The following is a 21362-nucleotide window of genomic DNA, read 5'->3' on the forward strand; positions in this document are numbered from 1 at the left end:
TTGCAACATTATTGTGTTTATAAGCCATTCATAACCCGTTTTCTTCATCTGTACCATCTACTACGCATACAGAATAAAGAAGCATACCTTGTGTGTTTCTGTATTCAGCTTCTCTACGCACTGGTGGAGATTTAGGGCGCTCATGTCTGATTCCCAGAGTATGTCTGATAGCTCTTGGTTTATTTTTACCCAGTCACTTCTATAGTTGTTAAAATTAAACATTAGTGAAGGAGTTCCCTAACCCTGAGTTAATACTTGTGTGAACTTCTATGATGTTGTGATCAGAATATATTGTAACTGTTATGTCTCTGATCAGTTCCTCGTTGTTTGTGAATATCAAATCCTGGTTATTTTCATTTCTAGTGCCTGTTGGTTTAATGAGTATTTTTCACAAAGCCTCATTAGTTCCCTGGTATGTACCTGTTGAGCCAGGGTGCTTCCCGGAGATATTTCTGGATTAACATTATGTTTCGTCATCTTCTATTTTACATGAGGGAAATTAAAATCTTCATGGAGTAAAATATTTGGTGCGGGATTTTCTAGCCTATCCAGATAGCTATCTATCTTATTTAGCTGATCTGTGAATTCCTCAGCAGATGCTGATGGTGGTTAATTACCAAACTCCCATTTTCAACTTTCATGCCTAGAATTTCTACTATATCATTCGTAGAGTTCAGCACTTCTGTACAACAGAAAGTATCTATTATATAGATTCCTACTCCTCCCTGTGATCTATTAATTATATAACATCTGTACATATTATCTTTTTCTATCTTTATTTCTCAGTACAAAACATCCCTTGTATGTGTTTCTGTAAATGCTCCAAACATGGCATTCACTTCTGGCAGGAGCCAACTGACGTAACTAACTTTGTCGTTTTCATTTGATTCAGACCCTGAATATTTGCAATATGAAACAGGAATTACCTTTTGGGATGCTTTGTTTTGCTTTGTGTTTCGTTAGTATCACTGGTGGTGAACTACCTGGTATGATGCCTGGTGTACATACCACTGGTGATGTACTGCCTGGTATGACCCCTGGTGTACATACCATTGGTGATGTACTACCTGGTATGACCCCTGGTGTACTTACCAATGGTGATGTACTGCCTGGTATGACCCCTGGTGTACATACCACTGGTGATGTACTACCTGGTATGACCCCTGGTGTACATACCACTGGTGATGTACTACCTAGTATGTCCCCTGGTGTACATACTCCTGGTTTCTTCAGTACTGACTTTGCATTTGGTTGTTCATTGTTCCTTGATAATGTCATTGTTCCTTGAACAATGACATTATCAAGGAATCTTAATGCTTGCATCTTAATATTTGGGAATTCTTCGCTTGCCTAACCCTTGGGCACGACCTACTTCCACATTGAATAAGTGTGACACCACCTACGACTGCTGCACCTCTCCTGCCTACGGTTTATAAGCTCCTTCTCTGCACATATGCCGTATTCTATTCTAGATTGATTGACTGACCACATCGACTCAAGGCTGAGGGACTGATTACCTCATTCTACTCCTGTTCTTCAAGATTCTCCTTTGTATTGACTGATGAAGCCACTGTGTGGAGAAACGTTTCCTCAATAAAGATACGTAAGAGTTGCACATGTGTCTAATTTATCATAAATGCAAGGTTCTGAAGCTCGTGAGTGTCCATAACCCTAGCACTTATAAGTTAAATAATGTAGAACTTAGCCATACAGATTGCGAAAAGGACTTGGGGGTTATGGTAAGCAGCAACCTTAAACCAAGACAGTAATGCCTAAGCATACGTAATAAGGAAAATAGATTACTGGGATTTATATCAAGAAGTGTAAGCAACAGATGTCCAGAGGTTATACTGCAGCTTTATACATCATTAGTAAGGTCTCACCTAGATTATGCAGCTTAGTTCTGGTCTCCATATTACAGAATGGATATAAATTCATTCAGCATAGAATGACTAAATTAATACATAGCATTAGAAATCTTCCTTATGAAGAAAGATTGAAGACTCTTAAATTACATTCTCTTGTCAGACGAAGAATGAGTGGAGACATGATCGAAGTGTATAAGTGGAAGATGGGTATTAATAAAGGGGATATTAATAAGGACTTGGGGATATGTCTCCAAGAGAGAGAACCCGCAGTAATGGATTTAAATTAGACAAGTTTAGATTTAGAAAGGACTTAGGAAAGTATTGGTTTGGAAAATGGGTAGTTGATGAGTGGAACAGTCTACCTAGTTGGGTTATTGGTGACGTGTACTTAGCTCTGTGAAGACCTGTTTGTGTGTTTTCTGTGAATCTGAACCAGGATGCCCTCTCTTGAGCAACTTTTCCAGCTGCTGAAAGAAGAGCTTAGGGTTGCTAAGCAGGAGATACGGCTATTAACGGAGGAGAACAAGAGGATTCGAAGTAATCCTTCTGTTGTGAGTCCCTAGGTTAAGAGGGGAACTTGGTCAGTGGCCGGGCAACATGGAACCCAGCTGAGGATCAAGAAGGCTGTTGGAGAGGCAGAAACAACGAGGACCCAGAAGACTACTGCGGAAACTTCCAACCCATTTTCGGTGCTACCTGACGAATGTGGGTGTTCTACTGGGAATGTCACAACGACCACCAAAAAAGCATTGGCTGACGTGAGTGAGACATCCCTAGAAACCCCAACGAAAACCATTGAGAACGTCTAGACGAATTCTACAAGTGGTGTAATGCTACCTGACGAATGTGAGTCGACTACTAGGAGCATCACGACGGACGACGCCATGGTAGGTAAAAACATTGTTGTTGTTGGGGATAGCCAGATTAGGTACATGGATAGGGCATTCTGCTTGAAGGATAGGAGTAGGAGGCAGAGAGTGTGTTTTCCTGGGGCTGGGATGAAGGATATTGTTAGCAGTCAGGATGACATCATGAGAGGTAATGGGAGGAATCCTATTATCTGTCTCAGTCCTGGAGGCAACGATGTTGGCAGACGTAGGAGTGAGGACCTGATCAGCAGGTATAGGTCAACAATAGAGATAATTAGGAGGAAGGGTGGGAAACCTGTTATATGTGGCATTTTGCCAAGGAGAGGAGTTGGAAATGAATGGTTGTCCAGGGCAATTGGTGTCAATTGTTGGCTGGACAAATACTGTAAGGAAAATGCAGTAACATTCATTGACAACTGGGACCTCTTCTATGGTAGAAATGACATGTATACAGGGATGGGGTTCACTTATCTAGGTTTGGGGTGGGAGCACTGGCCAACACAGTTGAGGGAGCAATTAGGTCTTTAAACCAGAAATAGTGGTATGGGTTTTCGTGGAAAACCAATGAATTTTGAGTGTAGCGATAGTGTGAGCTTTAAGGAAACCAGTTATGGACAGAATGAGGAAGAGTTATTGATGAACATAGGAAAGCCAATGGCATTAGGTGATAAGGAGAGTAACAGGCATAGAGGAGGAACAGAAATCAGGAAGAAAAAAGAGAAGGTAGGGTCCTTGAATATATATATTACACAAATAGTCGTAGTGCTAGGAATAAGATAGACGAGTTGAGACTAGTTGTTAGTGCAGGTAACATTGATGTATTTGCCTTAACTGAGACGTGGTTCGATACAAAAAAAAATCGGGACATGCCTGCTGAATGTCACATACAGGGTTTTAAATTATTCCAAGTAGACAGAAGTATCGGGAAGGGGGGTGGGGTGGCATTGTATGTCCGAGATCACTTGAACTGCTTCATAAAAACAGGTATAAACTCTGAAACCCATATCGAGTTTCTTTGGATAGAATTTTCAGAGGGACATGAAAAATTGATTTTAAGTGTAATATACCGTCCCCCAAACTTAGATAGGGACCAAGGGAGACTACTATGGGAGGAAATTGTTAAGGCCACCACGCTCTATAACGTAGTAATTCTAGGAGACTTTAACTTTAGTCATATTGATTGGTGTGATGAATGGTTTGAAAAACCGACATGTTGAAGATTGAGACACTTATGCAGCATATGGGAATCTTTATTCAGGAAACGTTTCGCCACACAGTGGCTTCATCAGTCCAATACAAAGAGGAAGGCGTAAGGAGAGGAGGAGAATGAGGTAATCAGTCCCTCAACCTGGAGTCGATGTGTTCAGTCCATCAATCTTGTAGAATGTACAGCATAGGGCCGTAGACGTGGCTTATATACTGTAGTGAGGTGACGTGAAGCAGGTGGAGGCGGGGCCATAGTGGTACCATCCACTAGTCGAAGTAGGTCTTCGTCCAAAGGTTGAACAAGTGTTGAAGAATTCTTTGTAACAAGATCACATGATGCCGCAGTGTCGGTTTTTCAAACCATTCATCACAACTGTCAGACACTGCAGCATCATGTGACATTGCAGAGCTCCTCGCACTAGCACGCACTGAGTGTATTATTGTTGGTGGAGATTTCAACGCACATCACCCAATGCTGCACTCTCACTCAGCAACCAGTGCTGCTGGCAGACACATAGCAATGCTCCTACACGATATTCCAGAGGTAAAGTTGCTAAACAATGGAGACCCCACACACCTGTTGGGTTGCTGCCTCGACCTTACCTTCGGGTCAAGACAACTAGCAGCAGGAGCCACATGGGAAACTCATCCTCACCTTGTCAGTGACCACTTTGCAGTGATCACCACCTTCAACATCAACAGTCCTCCCACAGTTGTGCTGCCTCCTAGATGGGACGTAAAGAGGGCCAACTGGAAGGTGTTCCAGGATTATCTTCATGACTGGTGGTCCACATACTCTCTATCTGAAGACAGTGAAACGGCTGAACAGGAGCTAATCACTGTTCTCACCCAGGCAGCAGTGTGCGCAATTCCAAAGAAGTATGCAGGACGCACTCACAAAAGAGACTGGTGGCTCTACAACGATGAGGTGCGGGAGCAGAATCACCGCATCAACTCTTTTAGGAAGCTATACAGGCGTAACGCTACGGCAGAGAACAGGAATACTCTGAGAGCCATTGTGCAGCATGCCTGCAGAGTCTCTCTCAGAGTAAAAACTGAGAAATGGCTGGAGTGGTGCTCAACATTCGGGCATCACACCACTTTATCTGAGATATGGGGCAAGCTCAACATAGCAATTGGCAAGAGCAAGCCGAGGCCACCAGCACACCCGAACCTATCCCAGGAAGCTGACAAACTAGTGGAGCTTTTCACTTCCAGGGGAGCCTGCACTCAGCTCCCACAGGACATCCAGAATATACAGACAGATCTTCTGCCACAGCGCCAGCTAACGATACAAGCTGCATGTGAGTCGGAAGATGTGACTGATGAAGACCTCACGGACTTGGAACTCCGACGTGCCATTAAGAACACAGGTGACACTGCCCCGGGCATCGAAGGTGTTACATACTCCATGGGAGACCATACTAGACGTCATTAACAAGTCGTGGAGGGCCAGGACACCCCCAGCAGCTTGGAAGAAAATTACCATCGTACCAATTCCAAAGCCCAAGGACCCAGGCAGTATGAGACCCATATCGCTGACCAGTTGCTTAGCCAAGACTGCTAGAGGATGGTGTTAAACCGCCTCCTATGGAAACTTGGACCCTCTCATCATCACATATTTGGCTTCACGAAAGGGGTGGGTAGAGCAGATTGCATAACCACTCTACTAAGCCAGATTGCTGATAGTAACAAAAAACCTAGTATTGTCGTCTACCTCGACCTTGAAAAGGCATTTGAGCTAGCCAGCCCCACAGCAATTCTGGCAATACTAGCTCGGAAGGGAATCAAAGGACGCCTCCTGGCCTGGATAGAGTCCTACCTTAGGGGCAGGCAGGCCTGTGTCAGCTTTCAGGAACACTACTCTTCCTTTAAATCCCTGGAAAACGGTATGCCACAAGGAGGTGTGCTCAGTCCTACCCTGTTTAACATCCTTATGCAGGAACTTGTGAGCCTTCCCTTTCATAGTGGTACACAGCTCCTCAGCTATGCTGATAAGAACATAAGAACATAAGAAAGGAGGAACACTGCAGCAGGCCTGTTGGCCCATACTAGGCAGGTCCTTTACAATTCATCCCACTAACAAAAAATTTGCCCAACCCATTTTTCAATGCTACCCAAGAAATAAGCTCTGATGTGAAAGTCCCAGTCAAATCAAACCCCTCCCACTCATGTACTTATCCAACCTAAATTTGAAACTACCCAAAGTCCTAGCCTCAATAATCTAACTAGGTAAACTGTTCCACTCATCAACTACCCTATTGCCAAACCAATACTTTCCTATGTCGTTTCTAAATCTAAACTTACCTAATTTAAATCCATTACTGTGGGTTCTCTCTTGGGGAGATATCCTCAAGACCTTATTAATATCCCCTTTATTAATACCTATCTTCCACTTATACACTTCGATCAGGTCTCCCCTCATTCTTCGTCTAACAAGTGAATGTAGCTTAAGAGTCTTCAATCTTTCTTCATAAGGAAGATTTCTAATGCTATATATTAATTTAGTCATCCTACGCTGAATGTTTTCTAACGAATTTATGTCCATTCTGTAATATGGAGACCAGAACTGAGCTGCATAATCTAGGTGAGGCCTTACTAATGATGTATAAAGCTGCAGTATGACCTCTGGACTTCTGTTGCTTACACTTCTTGATACAAATCCCAGTAATCTATTTGCCTTATTATGTACGCTTAGGCATTGCTGTCTTGGTTTAAGGTTGCTGCTCACCATAACCCCCAAGTCCTTTTTGCAATCTGTATGGCTAAGTTCTTCATCATTTAACTTATTAGTACTAGGGTTATAGGCACTCCCGAGCTTCAGAACCTTGCATTTATCTACATTGAACTGCATCTGCCACTTTTCTGACCAAGAATAGTTTGTTTAAATCCTCCTGAAGTTCCATAACATCTACGTTTGAATCAATTATCCTACCTATCTTTGTGTCATCGGCGAATTTGTTCATATCACTAGTAATTCCCTCATCAAGATCATTGATATATATTATAAACAACAACGGGCCCAAGACTGATCCCTGTGGAACGCCACTTGTTACAGATCCCCACTCGGATTTAACCCCATTTATGGAGACTCTCTGCTTTCTGTCTGTGAGCCATGACACGATCCACGAGAGCACTTTTCCCCCAATGCCATGAGCTGCCACTTTCTTTAGCAGTCTTTGGTGTGGAACTCTATCAAAAGCCTTACTAAAAGCTAAGAAAATAATATCAAATTCTTTATCATGGTTAACAGCCTCAAAAGCTTTACTGAAGAAAGTTAATAAATTAGTTAGACAAGACCGGCCTCTTGTGAATCCATGCTGAGTATCATTAATCAAGCTATGCTTATCGAGATGGCTTCTTATAATCTCAGCTATAATTGACTCTAGTAATTTATCTACAATTGAGGTCAGGCTTATTGGACGGTAATTTGACGGTAACGACTTGTTCCCTGTTTTAAAAATAGGAATTACATTAGCCATCTTCCACATATCAGACACTACACCTGTTTGAAGAGATAAATTAAAAATATTAGTTAATGGTTCACGGAGTTCCATTTTGCATTCCTTAATTAAGAACCCTTGAAAAAACTTCATCAGGACCAGGCGACTTATTTTGCTTCAGTCTGTCTATCTGCTTCACAACCATTTCACTAGTGACTGTGATGTTACATAATTTATCTTCTTCTAGCCCACTATAAAAATTAATTACTGGAATATTGTTAGTGTCTTCTTGTGTAAAAACTGAGAGAAAATAATTATTTAAAATCGAGCACATTTCATTCTCTTTGTCAGTAAGATGCCCATAGTTATTTTTAAGGGGACCTATCTTATCTCTAACTTTTGTTCTATAGACCTGGAAAAAACTTTTTGGGTTAGTTTTAGAATCCCTAGCAACTTTAATTTCATAGTCCCTTTTAGCTTTTCTTATCCCCTTTTTAATGTCCCTCTTAATGTCAATATACTGATTCATAAGATGACCCTCAGCTCTTTTGATACGCCTATAAATTCCTTTCTTATGCCCTAGTAGATATTTGAGCCTATTATTCATCCATTTTGGGTCATTTCTATTTGATCTAATTTCTTTATATGGGATAAACGTTCTTTGAGCAGCATGTACAGTGTTCAGAAAACTGTCATATTGATAGCTCTCTTCGTTACCCCAGTCAACAGATGATAAGTGTTCTCTAAGCCCATCGTAATCTGTTAAGTGAAAGTCTGGGACTGTTACTGAGTTATTGCTACTATCGTACTTCCATTCAATGCTAAATGTAATTGATTTGTGGTCGCTAGCACCCATTTCCTCTGAAACTTCTAAATAATTAACAAGGGATACATTTTTTGCCAGAAGTAAGTCAAGCAGGTTATTACCCCTCGAAGGTTCTGTAATAAACTGCTTCAAAATACAATCCTGAACTACTTCTAAGAAGTCGTATGATTCTAAATTCCCAGTCAAGAAATTCCAATCAATATGACTTAAGTTAAAGTCTCCTAGAATTCCTACATTATCGTGCCTTGTGGCCTTAACAATTTCCTCCCATAGTAGTCTTCCTTGGTCCCTATCTAAGTTTGGGGGACTGTATATCACTCCTGAAATCAGTTTTTCATTCCCCTCTGAAAATTCTATCCAAACAGACTCTGTATGTGTTACTTCAGACTTAATACCCGTTTTTATGCAACAGTTCAAGCGATCTCGGACATACAATGCCACCCCACCCCCCTTCTCGATTCTTCTACCTACTTGGAACAATTTATAACCCTGAATGTGACATTCGGCAGGCATGTCCCGACTTTTTGAATTAAACCACGTCTCAGTTAAGGCAAATACATCAATGTTACCTGCACTAGCAACTAATCTCAACTCGTCCGTCTTATTCCTAGCACTACGGCTATTAGCATGATAAACAATGAAAGACTCTCCTTTCTCTTTACCCTTCCTGCTCATTTCTGTTTTTCTACTAAACTTATTACTGTCCTTATCACCCAATGTCACTGGCTTTTCAATATCTACCTCGTTCTGCTTACTACTAGTTCCCCTAGAACTCATAATGTTACTACACTAGGACTTCACTGTTTTCCTGCCAAAACCCATACCACTAACTATTCCTAGTTTAAAGTCCAAACAGCTCCCTCCACTGTAGTTGCCAGTTTTCCCACCCCACACCTAGATAAGTGAACCCCATCCCTGGCATACATGTCATTTCTGCCATAGAAGAGGTCCCAGTTGTCAATGAATGTTACAGCATTTTCCTTACAGTATTTGTCCAGCCAGCAATTGACACCAATTGCTCTGGACAATCATTCATTTCCAACTCCTCTCCTTGGCAAAATACCACATATGACAGGGTTCCCACCCTTCCTCCTAATTATTTCTATTGCTGACCTATACCTGCTAATCAGGTCTTCACTCCTACGTCTGCCAACATCGTTGCCTCCAGCACTGAGACAGATAATAGGATTGCTCCCATTACCTCTCATAATGTCATCCAGATGGCTAACAATATCCTCCATCCCAGCCCCAGGAAAGCAAACTCTCTGTCTCCTACTCCTGTCCTTCAAGCATACCCATATACCTAACTTGGCTATCCCCAACAACAACAATATTCTTACCTTCCTTGGTGTCGTTCGTCGTGACGTTTCCAGTAGTCGACTCACATTCGTCAGGTAGCACTGAGAATGTATTAGATGTTTCCACAACAGTTTCCACGGCAGTCTCTTTCTTCTTCATCGTTTCTACCTTTCCATTCGTCTTCTTGATCGTCAACTTCGTTCCCTGCTGTCCAGCCACTGACCAGTTTCCCTTCTTGACCTGAGGACTCAAAACATGAGGACTACTTTTCCCCCAATGCCATGAGCTGCTACTTTCTTCAACAGTCTTTGGTGCGGAACTCTATCAAATGCCTTACTAAAATCTAAGTAAACAATATCAAATTCTTTATCGTGGTCAACAGCCTCAAAAGCTTTACTGAAGAAAGTTAATAAATTAGTTAGACAAGACCGGCCTCTTGTGAATCCATGCTGAGTATCATTAATCAAGCTATGCTTATCGAGATGGCTTCTTATAATCTCAGCTATAATTGACTCTAGCAACTTGCCTACAATTGAGGTCAGGCTTATTGGGCGGTATGAGGTATTGTAAAAGATGTTGGAAATGTGTTTGGCAATGGAGTTGGTGGGGAGGACTATGTATCTCTTCTCTTCTATGTATCTACACTGCCGAGAAGAGATACATAGTCCTCCCACCAACTCCATTGCCAAACACGTTTCCAACATCTTTTCCAATACCTCATTCCATGTATCTACCTCCACAACCACGACCATCAAGGACATTACTTCCACTGGGGAATCCCGCCTACCAGTTACTATGCCCTCGTCTGCTGTCCGTCCCTATCCACTGACGCCTATATAACCGCCAGTCTTCTTGCCTTTGCTCCGGATTCTCCTCCACCACGATGCTGTGAACACTAACTCCAAGGCTGAGGGACTGATTAAGAACAAAAGAACATAAGAATGTAGGAACACTGCAGAAGGCCTCATCTTTTGTATATAGTTCTACTGTCTTCCTATTATGTCCTAGAATCTGTATTGATAAAGCCAGTGGATGGCAAAACGTCTACAATAAAGATATCCAGATGTTGCATATGTGTCTTAACTTTCATATTGTTTGTATTTTATACCTTTCTTGCACAACTTGCCAGACACTGCAACATCATGGAATCTTGGTTCAGAGGACATCTACAAGACCTTCTTCACGGCTGCTGCAACTAACCCATCTCTTTGGGAAGGACCTACTTCCACTGGGGAATCCCGCCTACCAGTGACTATGCCCTCATCTGCTGCCCGTCCGTATCCACTGACGCTTATATAACCGCCAGTCTTCTTGCCTTTGCTCCAGATTCTCCTCCACCACGATGCTGTGAACACTAACTCCAAGGCTGAGGGACTGATTACCTCATCTTTTGTATATAGTTCTACTGTCTTCCTATTATGTCCTAGAATCTGTATTGATAAAGCCACTGGATGGCGAAACGTCTACAATAAAGAGCTCCAGATGTTGCACATGTGTCTTAACTTTCATATTGTCGGTATTTTATACCTTTCTTGCACTACGTATGGACTGATGAAGCCACTGTGTGGCGAAACGTTTCCTCAATAAAGATTCCCAAGAGTTGCGCATGTGTCTAATTTATCAACATGAAGGTCTGAACAGCTCAGGTCATAACATTCTCTGGACTGTGTTGAAGCTTTACACATCACTGGATGGAAGTACCTGCTGCTGCTCTCTTTGTCAGAACGACACTTTCCCTTCCTCAACATGTTGGCACATTTTCTGGTGTGTTTATTCCAGCAAGTTCTGCCATATAACCACATACCTTGTGCTTAGTATAAGAAAGGTGGAACACTGCAGCAGGCCTGTTGGCCCATGCAAATGTTCTGACTATCTATATTTACTGATTTTGTGTCGTTCCCAAGATATGCCACCTGATCTGAGTTATATTGTTCTCTTTCATCTTGGTGTATTTCTTCACTTATTTCATTTTCGTTTGTTCCTACTCTAGCTTTCTCTTCCTCCCTTTCCCTTTTCTCTATGTTATGTACCCATGTTTTGGTTTAGAAAGACACGTAAGCAAACACTATAACATATTTATTAGAAAACGTTTCGGTCCTGGGACCTTGATCACTCCTAACATACAGATGCATGTATAATGTTCACCAAGACCATAGTCCTGACACGGGTCCCAATCTTGCGATGACCCGTCTCTGGGTCCCGATGGAGAAAGGTTTCCACAATGATGCGACGCATGCCGCTCAAGCGCCCCTCTGGTCATTTCAACTGGTGCATCTCATAAGCGACACCATATGCAACTATGGACACTAGCGAGGAGGAGGATATGTCATTATCACAGGTAACAGCTTGTCTGGTTCGTTGACCCCATGGTACACTAGTGTAGCCGCAGTCATTTCTGGGTCCTCTTCGAGAGGGAATATCACCCCTAGTTGCCTGCAGAGTGTCTCAGTAGCTTCGCACTCTAGAAGATAGTGTGTTAGGGGCCGCTGGACAACGTGCTGACAGTACTGGCACATCTCCTTCTCAGCCTTGTCTACCATCATCTTGGCTGTGGGAAAGCCCAAACGAAGCCGATGGATGGCGGTACACTGCGCTCTGGACCAGCTTCTATCATATGGAGGGGGTTCTCCCTGAGTCGCTGCTCGGCACCACTGATGAGATGGGGTATCACCTAAGACCTCCCCCATACGTTTCGTGGCTCTGGCAGCCACCAGTTTGGTCTGTCGTAGGCTGATTGGGACAGTAATCCCAACATGTGGATAGTCTGTTGCTGCCTTGGCTGCATCATCTGCCGCCTCATTTCCCCGGATGCCAGTATGGCTGGGGATCCAGTTCAATGTCGATCTATTACCCTGAACTTCTAAGGCTGTCATTATGCTCAGAATCGATGTGATGAGGTGAACATTATCCTGTGGTTGAGGATGGGAGAGGGCATTGATTGCAGAGGTGGAATCAACATGCATGACAGGTCGGAGTCGATGTCGTAGGGCATGTGACAATGCCTGCTGAATCGCCACCAGCTCAGCTTGAAGGATCGTGCAGTGGTCAGGGAGTCGCCAGCCTTGTGTGTGACCATTGTGGTACAGTCCAGCTGCTGCTCTCTTCCTGTCAGGGTCAACAGAACCATCTGTGAAAAACACTGCACAGGTGCCTCCCTCTGCCAGTGCCATGCTTGTCTCAGCATGATTGCTGAGGGTGTCTTGACTGCAGAGACACTCAGAGATAGGTAGCTGCATGATGAAAACATCGGCTGGATCTGGGCGCCAGGGAGGTGTGGGTGGTACCCAGCAGCAGGAAGGTCACAAGTCTTCTCACAGAGCAGCTGTACAGGCAGCAGCTTCCGCCCAGCAGCACAAAACGAACGAATCCAGGAGTAGTCCGTGAAGAGTGTGTGATCTTGTGACATGGTTGTTAATATCCGTCTCCTTAGTGGGGTACCTTGCTGCTGGTGCAGAATCGTGGCCACTTTGCAGGCGTTTATGTATCTTACTCTGTCAGCCAAGGAAGGAAGCCGGGGCTCAGATCTGAGACATACTGTGTTGGTCCAGATGGGGGCACCAAGCATAGTTCATATCGCCTGGTTTCGTACGACCTCCACCCTTTGCCTGCTCTGCGGGAAGAGATGAGCTAACGCTGGTGCACTGTAGTCAATGAGCGAGCGTATAGCTTGTATATAGTACAAGCGAAGTACATCTTTGCTTGCCCCTGCACGGTGCCTCGTCATGGCTCTCATGGCGTTGAGTCTGAGTAGAGCACGTGACCTGGCATACTCGGCCTGTTTCTGAAAGGTCAGCTTTTTATCAATGTAGATTCCCAAGTGCAGGTAGGAGCCTGTCCACTCAAGTTCTATATCCTGAATACATAATCTATTCACAGGATCTGGTCCCTTGAACATCATTGCAAGAGATTTTTCGGCCGAGATCTTGAGGCCTAGTTCCTTGCAAGACTGCATAATTAGGTCCAAAGCTCTCTGAGCCTGTCGTTCTATATTGCCTTTCCCATTCACTACGAGTGCAAGATCATCAGCATAGCTGAGGAGCTGTGTACCACTATGAAAGGGAAGGCTCACAAGTTCCTGCATAAGGATGTTAAACAGGGTAGGACTGAGCACACCTCCTTGTGGTGTACCGTTTTCCAGGGTTTTAAAGGAACAGTAGTGTCCCTGAAAGCTGACACAGGCCTGCCTGCCCCTAAGGTAGGACTCTATCCAGGCCAGGAGGCGTCCTTTGATTCCCTTCCGAGCTAGTATTGCCAGAATTGCTGTGGGGCTGGCTAGCTCAAATGCCTTCTCAAGGTAGAGGTAGACGAGTATACTAGGTTTTTTGTTACTATCAGCAATCTGGCTTAGTAGAGTGGTTATGCACTCTGCTGTTCCCACTTCTTTGGTGAAGCCAAATATGTGATGATGAGAGGGTCCAAATTTCCATAGGAGACGGTTTAAAACCATCCTCTCAGCAGTCTTGGCTAAGCAGCTGGTCAGCGATATGGGTCTCATACTGCCTGGGTCCTTGGGCTTTGGAATTGGTACGATTGTAGCTTTCTTCCAAGCTGCTGGGGGTGTCCTGGCCCTCCACGACTTGTTAATGACGTCTAGTATGGCCTCCCACCCACTCTGCCCAGGCCGTGCAATCATGGAGCACATCACACCATCGATGCCCGGGGCAGTGTCACCTGTGTTCTTAATGGCACGTCAGAGTTCCAAGTCCGTGAGGTCTATATCAGTCACATCTTCCGACTCACATGCAGCTTGTATCGTTAGCTGGCGCTGTGGGAGAAGATCGGTCTGTATATTCCGGATGTCCTGTGGGAGCTGAGTGGAGGCTCCCCTGGAAGTGAAAAGCTCCACTAGTTTCTCTGCTTCCTGGGATGGGTTCGGGTGTGCTGGTGGCCTCGGCTTGCTCTTGCCAGTTGCTATGTTGAGCTTGCCCCATATCTCAGATAAGGTGGTGTGATGCCCGAATGTTGAGCACCACTCCAGCCATTTCTCAGTTTTTACTCTGAGAGAGATTCTGCGGGCATGCTGCACAATGGCTCTCAGAGTATTCCTCTTCTCTGCCGTACGGTTACGCCTGTATAGCTTCCTAAAAGAGTTGATGCGGTGGTTCTGCTCCTGCACCTCGTCGTTGTAGAACCACCAGTCTCTTTTGTGAGTGTGTCCTGCGGACTTCTTTGGAATTGCGCACTCTGCTGCATGGATGAGAACAGTGATTAGCTCCTGTTCAGCCGTATCACAGTCTTCAGATAGAGAGTATGTGGACTACCAGTCATGAAGATAATCCTGGAACACCTTCCATTTGGCCCTCTTTACGTCCCATCTAGGAGGCAGCACAACTGTGGGAGGCCTGTTGATGTTGAAGGTGGTGATCACTGCAAAGTGGTCACTGACAAGGTGAGGATGAGTTTCCTATGTGGCTCCTGCTGCGAGTTGTCTTGACCCAAAGGTAAGGTCGAGGCAGCCACCCAACAGGTGTGAGGGGTCTCCATTGTTTAGCAACTTTACCTCTGGAATATCGTGTAGGAGCATTGCTATGTGTCTGCCAGCAGCATTGGTTGCTGAGTGAGAGTGCAGCATTGGGTGATGTGCGTTGAAATCTCCACCAACAATAATACACTCAGTGCGTGCTAGTGCGTGGAGCTCTGCAATGTCGAGGGTGTGTCTTGGGTGCTTGTAGATGTTATAGATGGTAATGGGCGCCCCAGGTATGTGCACAAGGATGGCCTGTACCTCGACATCCTCCCCATAGTCCAAAGGGTTGGCTATAACCTCGTGAGGTATTGTATTGGATACAAATACAGCTGTGCCTCTGCAGTGAACGCCCGGGTCCATGTGCCGAAAATACCCAGCAAAACCGGGTAGTCTTGGGCACATAGTCGGGACAGTCAGAGTTTCTTGTAGCAAGACGATGTCAACCCGATCCCGAATTACTGCCTCTAGCAAGAGGTGCTGTTTGCTCCTTAGGCCCTGAATGTTCCATTGTAGAACCTTGAGGGTGTGATTTGGTATCGAGGTTATTCCGTCGCTGTTGTTTCCTGAGCTCGAGACTGAGTCCTGCCCGCTCTGAGAACCTGCAAATTCATGGCATCCACTGTCTCCTCCTCGGTCAGCAAGCACACTCTCAGGAGCGTATTGACCATCTGCCGGAATGTGCTCTGTTGTTCCGTGGAGTTGATTGTGTTGCAAATAAGATCCGTGAACACCTTGATGAGTGCTACGAGATCCTCCCTGGTGAGAGCCTGATTTCGGTTTGGGTTCGAAACAGTGGATATCATCTGGGCTGTTGTGGTCTGTAGGGACTGCTGAGGGTTGGATTTCTTTATTGTATGTACCGTGGTCTGTTGCTGTTGGGTAGCCGGGATCTGCTGGTGAGGTGCCAGTTGAGTCTGCAAAGCGCCTGTGCCGGGTAAGGAGTGCCTGCGTTGTTGTGCTATGGCCGGTGGGGGCTCGTTTAGTGCCACCTGCTGATCGCATTGACCAGATGCACCCTGTTGACGCCTCCTGTTCCTCTTGTTTCTGTTTCTTCGTTGAGGTAGTGGTGCAGGAGGTTCTTGACCTTGACGCCTAGTTGAGACTTCGAGGGTTGGGAATTCCTGGGCATTGACTTGGGTTAGCTGCTGAGAGATCTGCGGTATGGCAGGGTTCTCTGCACCCATCGTCTGCTGAGAGTGATGATCCGTCGTAGCCTGTTGCCGAGTTCTTGGCGTCTTCCAGACTCCTTGAATTCTGGCGAGCCTCTCGGGGCATCGAGGATTCCAGGCATGATGTTTCTGCCTGCAGTTCGGGCATTGTGGAGTAGGTGGCGATGCATTTTTCAGCTTGGTGATGCATTCCTCGGTAGGGTGGTGCTGGCTGCAGACACCGCAGATTACTCTGTTCGGACAGAGTGCACCCAGGTGTCCATAATGCTGACACTTGAAACAGCGAACTGGTTCTGCTGTGAAGGTCCTGACATCGTACTTGCCCCAAGAACCGAGGTCCAGCTGGGATGGCAGTGGTCCTACATGCTGAATGAGGACCTGTCGGGTTGGTGCGTTGCCTGCCGTCTTTGCCTTGAGACATTGAGCTGACACCACACTGGGGTGAGCTGCTACTGCCTCGATGGGCATCATCAGCGGGTATTGCATCACTACACCCTTGGTGATTTTCTGCGGAGAGTCCAGTTCCTCCAGGGTGAATGAGCGATCTGTCTCCATGACTCTTTTCAAGGTGGTATACATTTCCTTGTTGAGAGGAGTCAATATTGGTTCTCCCCTCAAGTTGAACCATATCTTGAACTTCAGGTTGTGTCGTGATTCCAGGTATGAAACAACGCCATAGTGGGTTCTCTGGTCCTCGTAAGACTTCACCTTGAATTTGCCAGATCGGTTGAGCTGGCTTGCCTGCTCCTTGGACGGACAGCGCTTCTTATTGTTGTCCATAGTGTTCCATCCCTCTTGGTTTTCGGGGGTTGGGGTGTTTATTTCCTCCCCTGTTTCCATTGTCGCTGGCTCCATGGTTGGAACTGTCAGATCAGCTACAATGTGAGCAGGATCTTCCTCTTCCTCTCGCAACTTCTTCGCTAGAATTGCGCCCCACATTTCCAAATCCGAGTCCACCGTCGTGTTCATGGAGCATCGTGGCCTCTTCTTTTCGGCAGAAGCCATGTGCCTATCTTGTGATAAGGTAGTGAACTCCGTGAACTGAGTGTGTGTGTGTGTACTAATACCTCTAACATACAGAGGTAGAAAGACATTATATATAGGCGGAGAGTGAGGTGTTATGCATGTGACCTGAGGAATGTCTCAAGAACATAAGAATGGAGGAACACTGTTGAAGGCCTACTGGCCCATGCTAGGCAGGTCCTTATCAAAACAACCTCTACCTATGATGAGGATGGGTAGAGGTTGTTTTGATAAGGACCTGCCTCACATGGGCCAGTAGGCCTTCTACAGTGTTTGTCCATTCTTATGTTCTTGAGACATTCCTCAGGTCACGTGCGTAACACCTTACTCTCCGCCTATATATAATGTCTTTCTACCTCTGTGTTAGGAGTGATCAAGGTCCCAGGACCGAAACGTTTTCTAATAAATATGTTATAGTGTTTGCCTACGTGTCTTTCTAAACCAACTTGTCGATATTTATTACCAAGGTTTATACCACCCATGTTTTGCTCTTTTCCAACTTGCTCTGAATGACGTTTTCCACTCTTATTTCCATTCCTTCGTTTTTACTTTTATTTTTGCTTTCCCTTTTTTCTTGTTCCTTACCCCTTGTTTTCCACTCATTGTATATATCTGGCAAGCTCAATAAATAACAAAAAAGGCACAATACCGTGACTGGAACGATACACACTTATGCAGCATATGGGAATCTTTATTCAGGAAACGTTTCGCCACTCAGTGGCTTCATCAGTCCAATACAAAGAGGAAGGCGTAAGGAGAGAGTATGAGGTAATCAGTCCCTCAGCCTGGAGTCGATGTGTTCAGTCCATCAATCTTGTAGAATGTACATTCTACAAGATTGATGGACTGAACACATCGACTCCAGGCTGAGGGACTGATTACCTCATACTCCTCCTCTCCTTACGCCTTCCTCTTTGTATTGGACTGATGAAGCCACTGTGTGGCGAAACGTTTCCTGAATAAAGATTCCCATATGCTGCATAAGTGTCTCAATCTTCAACTTGTCGGTTTTTCAAACCATTCATCACAACGATACACAAATAACCCGCACATAAAAGAGAGAAGCTTACGACGATGTTTCGGTCCGACTTGGACCATTGACAAAGTGACTTTGTCAATGGTCCAATTCGGACCGAAACGTCGTCGCAAGCTTCTCTTTTTTATGTACGGGTTATTTGTGTATCTGGCAAGCTCATTAGAAACTTTCTTACGCTTTCTAGGTTTTCACTTTTCAGTACCTCTCTTACAGTACAACAGCGTCCTATAAAGGTATTATTAACCTCTACAATAGAGAGCATCACTAGAGGACAACAATATCTTATACAGATAACGATGAACTCTAAAACAGAGATCATAAGTACGACCTACCTTTTGTTCTTCACTGTCCAGGGCTGTAACAGTCAGTAACAGTAGACCCAGCAGTAGTACTCTCACTGACCAACACAACATGGTGTAGTTGCTGATACTCTTAGTTGTGGTAGACTGGTTGCTACTAGTGGTGGTGCTCTTCCAACTGCTCATCTTATCTATGTCTGGCAATCATATCTGTCTCTGAAGCGACAATGATAACTACACCACAACCAATGCTGACTATGACACAACTGATGATAACTATGACACAACCAATGGTAATTAAGACACAACTAATGATAACTATAACACATCCAATGATAACTAAGGCAAAACCAGTGATAACTATGGCACAACCAATAATAACTAAGGCACAACCAATGATAACTATGACACAACCAATGATAACTATGACACAACCAATGATAACTATGACAGCTCAGTGGTGACGTGTACTTAGCTTTGTGAAGACCTGTTTGTGTGCTCCCTGTGAATCTCAACCAGGATGCCCTCTCTTGAGCAACTTTACCAGCAGCTGAGAGAAGAACTCAGAGTTGCTAAGCTGGAGATACGGCGATTAACGGAGGAGAACAAGAGGATTCGTAGTAATCCTCCTGTTGTGAGTCCCCAGGTTAAGAGGGGAACTTGGTCAGTGGCCGGGCAACATGGAACCAAGCTGAGGACCAAGAAAACGGTTGGAGAGGCAGAAACAACGAGAAACTAGAAGACTACCGAGGAAACTTCCAACTCATTCTCGGTCCTACCTGACGAATGTGAGTGTTCTACTGGGAATGTCACAACGAGCACCAAGGAAGCATTGGCAGACGTGAGTGAGACATCCCTAGAAACCCCAACGAAGACCATCGAGAACGTCTTGACGAATTCCACAAGTGGTGTAATGCTACCTGACGAATGTGAGTCGACTACTCGGAGCATCACAACGGACGACGCTGAGGAAGGTAAAAACATTGTTGTTGTTGGGGATAGCCAGATTAGGTACATGGATAGGGCATTCTGCTTGAAGGATAGGAGTAGGAGGCAGAGAGCGTGTTTTCCTGGGGCTGGGATGAAGGATATTGTTAGCTGTCTGGATGACATCATGAGAGGTAACGGGAGCAATCCTATTATCTGTCTCAGTGCTGGAGGCAACGATGTTGGCAGACGTAGGAGTGAGGACCTGATTAGCAGGAATAGGTCAGCAATAGAGATAATTAGGAGGAAGGGTGGGAAACCTGTCATATGTGGCATTTTGCCAAGGAGAGGAGTTGGAAATGAATGGTTGTCCAGAGCAATTGGTGTCAATTGCTGGCTGGACAAATACTGTAAGGAAAATGTGGTAACATTCATTGACAACTGGGACCTCTTCTATGGCAGAAATGACATGTATGCCAGGGATGGGGTTCACTTATCGTGGTGTGGGGTTGGATCACTGGCCAACGCAGTGGAGGGAGCAATTAGGTCTTTAAACTAGGAATAGTTAGTGGTATGGGTTTTGGCGGGAAAACAGTGAAGTCGCTGTGTAGTAATATGAGTACTAGGAGAACTAGTAATAGGCAAAACGAGGTGGATATTGGAAAGCCAGTGGCACTAACTGACAAGGACAGTAACAGGTTTAGTGGAGTAACAGAAAGGAGCAGGAAGGGTAAAGAGAGAAGAGGGTCTTTAAATATATATTACACAAATAGTCGCAGTGCCAGGAATAAGATGGACGAGTTGAGATTAGTTGCTAGTGCAGGTAACATTGATGTATTTGCCTTAACTGAGACGTGGTTTAATTCAAAAAGTCGGGACATGCCTGTGGAATGTGACATTCAGGGGTTTTAAATTGTTCCAAGTAGATAGAAGTATCGGGAAGGGGGGTGGGGTGGCATTGTGTGTCCGAGATCGCTTGAACTGTTGCATAAAAACGGGTATTAAGTCTGAAGTAACACATACAGAGTCTGTTAGGATAGAATTTTCAGAGGGGCATGAAAAATTAATTTTAGGTGTGATATACCGTCCCCCAAACTTAGGTAGGGACCAAGGGAGACTACTATGGGAGGAAATTGTTAGGGCCACAAGGCACGATAATGTAGTAATTCTAGGAGACTTTAACTTTAGTCATATTGATTGGAATTTCTTGACTGGGAATTTAGAATCATACGACTTCTTAGAAGTAGTTCAGGATTGTGCAAGAATGGTATATAATACCGACAAGATGAAACTAAGACACATGTGCAACATCTGAGTATCTTTATTGTAGACGTTTCGCTATCCAGTGGCTTTATCAGTACAAATTCCAGGACATAACTTGAAGACAGTAGGACTATATACAGAAGATGAGGTAATCAGTCCCTCAACCTAGGAGTAGGTGCGAGGAGCACCGTAGTCGTGGAGATTCTGAAGCAGAAGCAAGGAGCCTGGTGCTTATATAGTAACGTCAGGTGTAGCAGACGAGGGCATAGTCACTGGTAGGCGGGATTCCCCAGTGGAAGTAGGTCCTTCCCAAAGAGATGGGTTAGTTGTAGTAGTAGTTGTTGTAGTCGTGAAGGTTATGTACATGTCCTCAGAACCAAGATTCCATGATGTTGCAGTGTCTGACAAGTTGTGCAAGAATGGTATATAATACCGACAAGATGAAATTAAGACACATGTGCAACATCTTGGTATCTTTATTGTAGACGTTTCGCCATCCAGTGGCTTTATCAATACAAATTCTAGGACTTAGCTTGAAGACAGTAGGACTATAAGTAGGACTCTGTACATAGTTCTACTGTCTTCAAGCTATGTCCTAGAATTTGTATTGATAAAGCCACTGGATGGCGAAACGTCTACAATAAAGATACCCAGATGTTGCACACGT

General features: G+C 44.7%; 2 protein-coding genes across 4 annotated transcripts in view; one reads left to right on the top strand and one right to left on the bottom strand.

Annotated features, from left to right (window-relative positions):
• The window catches only part of LOC138850954 (tyrosine-protein phosphatase Lar-like), a 654087-nt gene extending 643161 nt beyond the window's left edge, over positions 1-10926 (top strand). The window contains exon 8 of one of the 2 annotated variants that reach the window (XM_070104394.1): positions 10641-10923. In XM_070104394.1, the coding sequence (XP_069960495.1) occupies positions 10641-10810 (170 nt within the window). In that variant the 3' untranslated portion in view covers positions 10811-10923. Of the gene's footprint in view, positions 1-10640 lie in introns of both variants that reach the window. The other variant, XM_070104396.1, reaches the window with a different exon arrangement.
• The window catches only part of LOC128705099 (phosphatidylinositol phosphatase PTPRQ-like), a 301321-nt gene extending 282615 nt beyond the window's left edge, over positions 1-18706 (bottom strand). For both annotated transcript variants that reach the window (XR_011394592.1, XM_070104397.1), the window contains exon 1: positions 18539-18706. Coding sequence is in view for 1 of the 2 variants with exons in the window: in XM_070104397.1 (XP_069960498.1) it covers positions 18539-18691 (153 nt within the window). In the remaining variant the exon portion in view is untranslated. The remainder of the gene's footprint in view (positions 1-18538) is intronic.
• Positions 18707-21362: the final 2656 nt, after the last annotated feature.

The sequence above is a fragment of the Cherax quadricarinatus genome, chromosome 91 (genome assembly GCF_038502225.1).
Source record: "Cherax quadricarinatus isolate ZL_2023a chromosome 91, ASM3850222v1, whole genome shotgun sequence".
NCBI lineage: Eukaryota > Metazoa > Arthropoda > Malacostraca > Decapoda > Parastacidae > Cherax > Cherax quadricarinatus.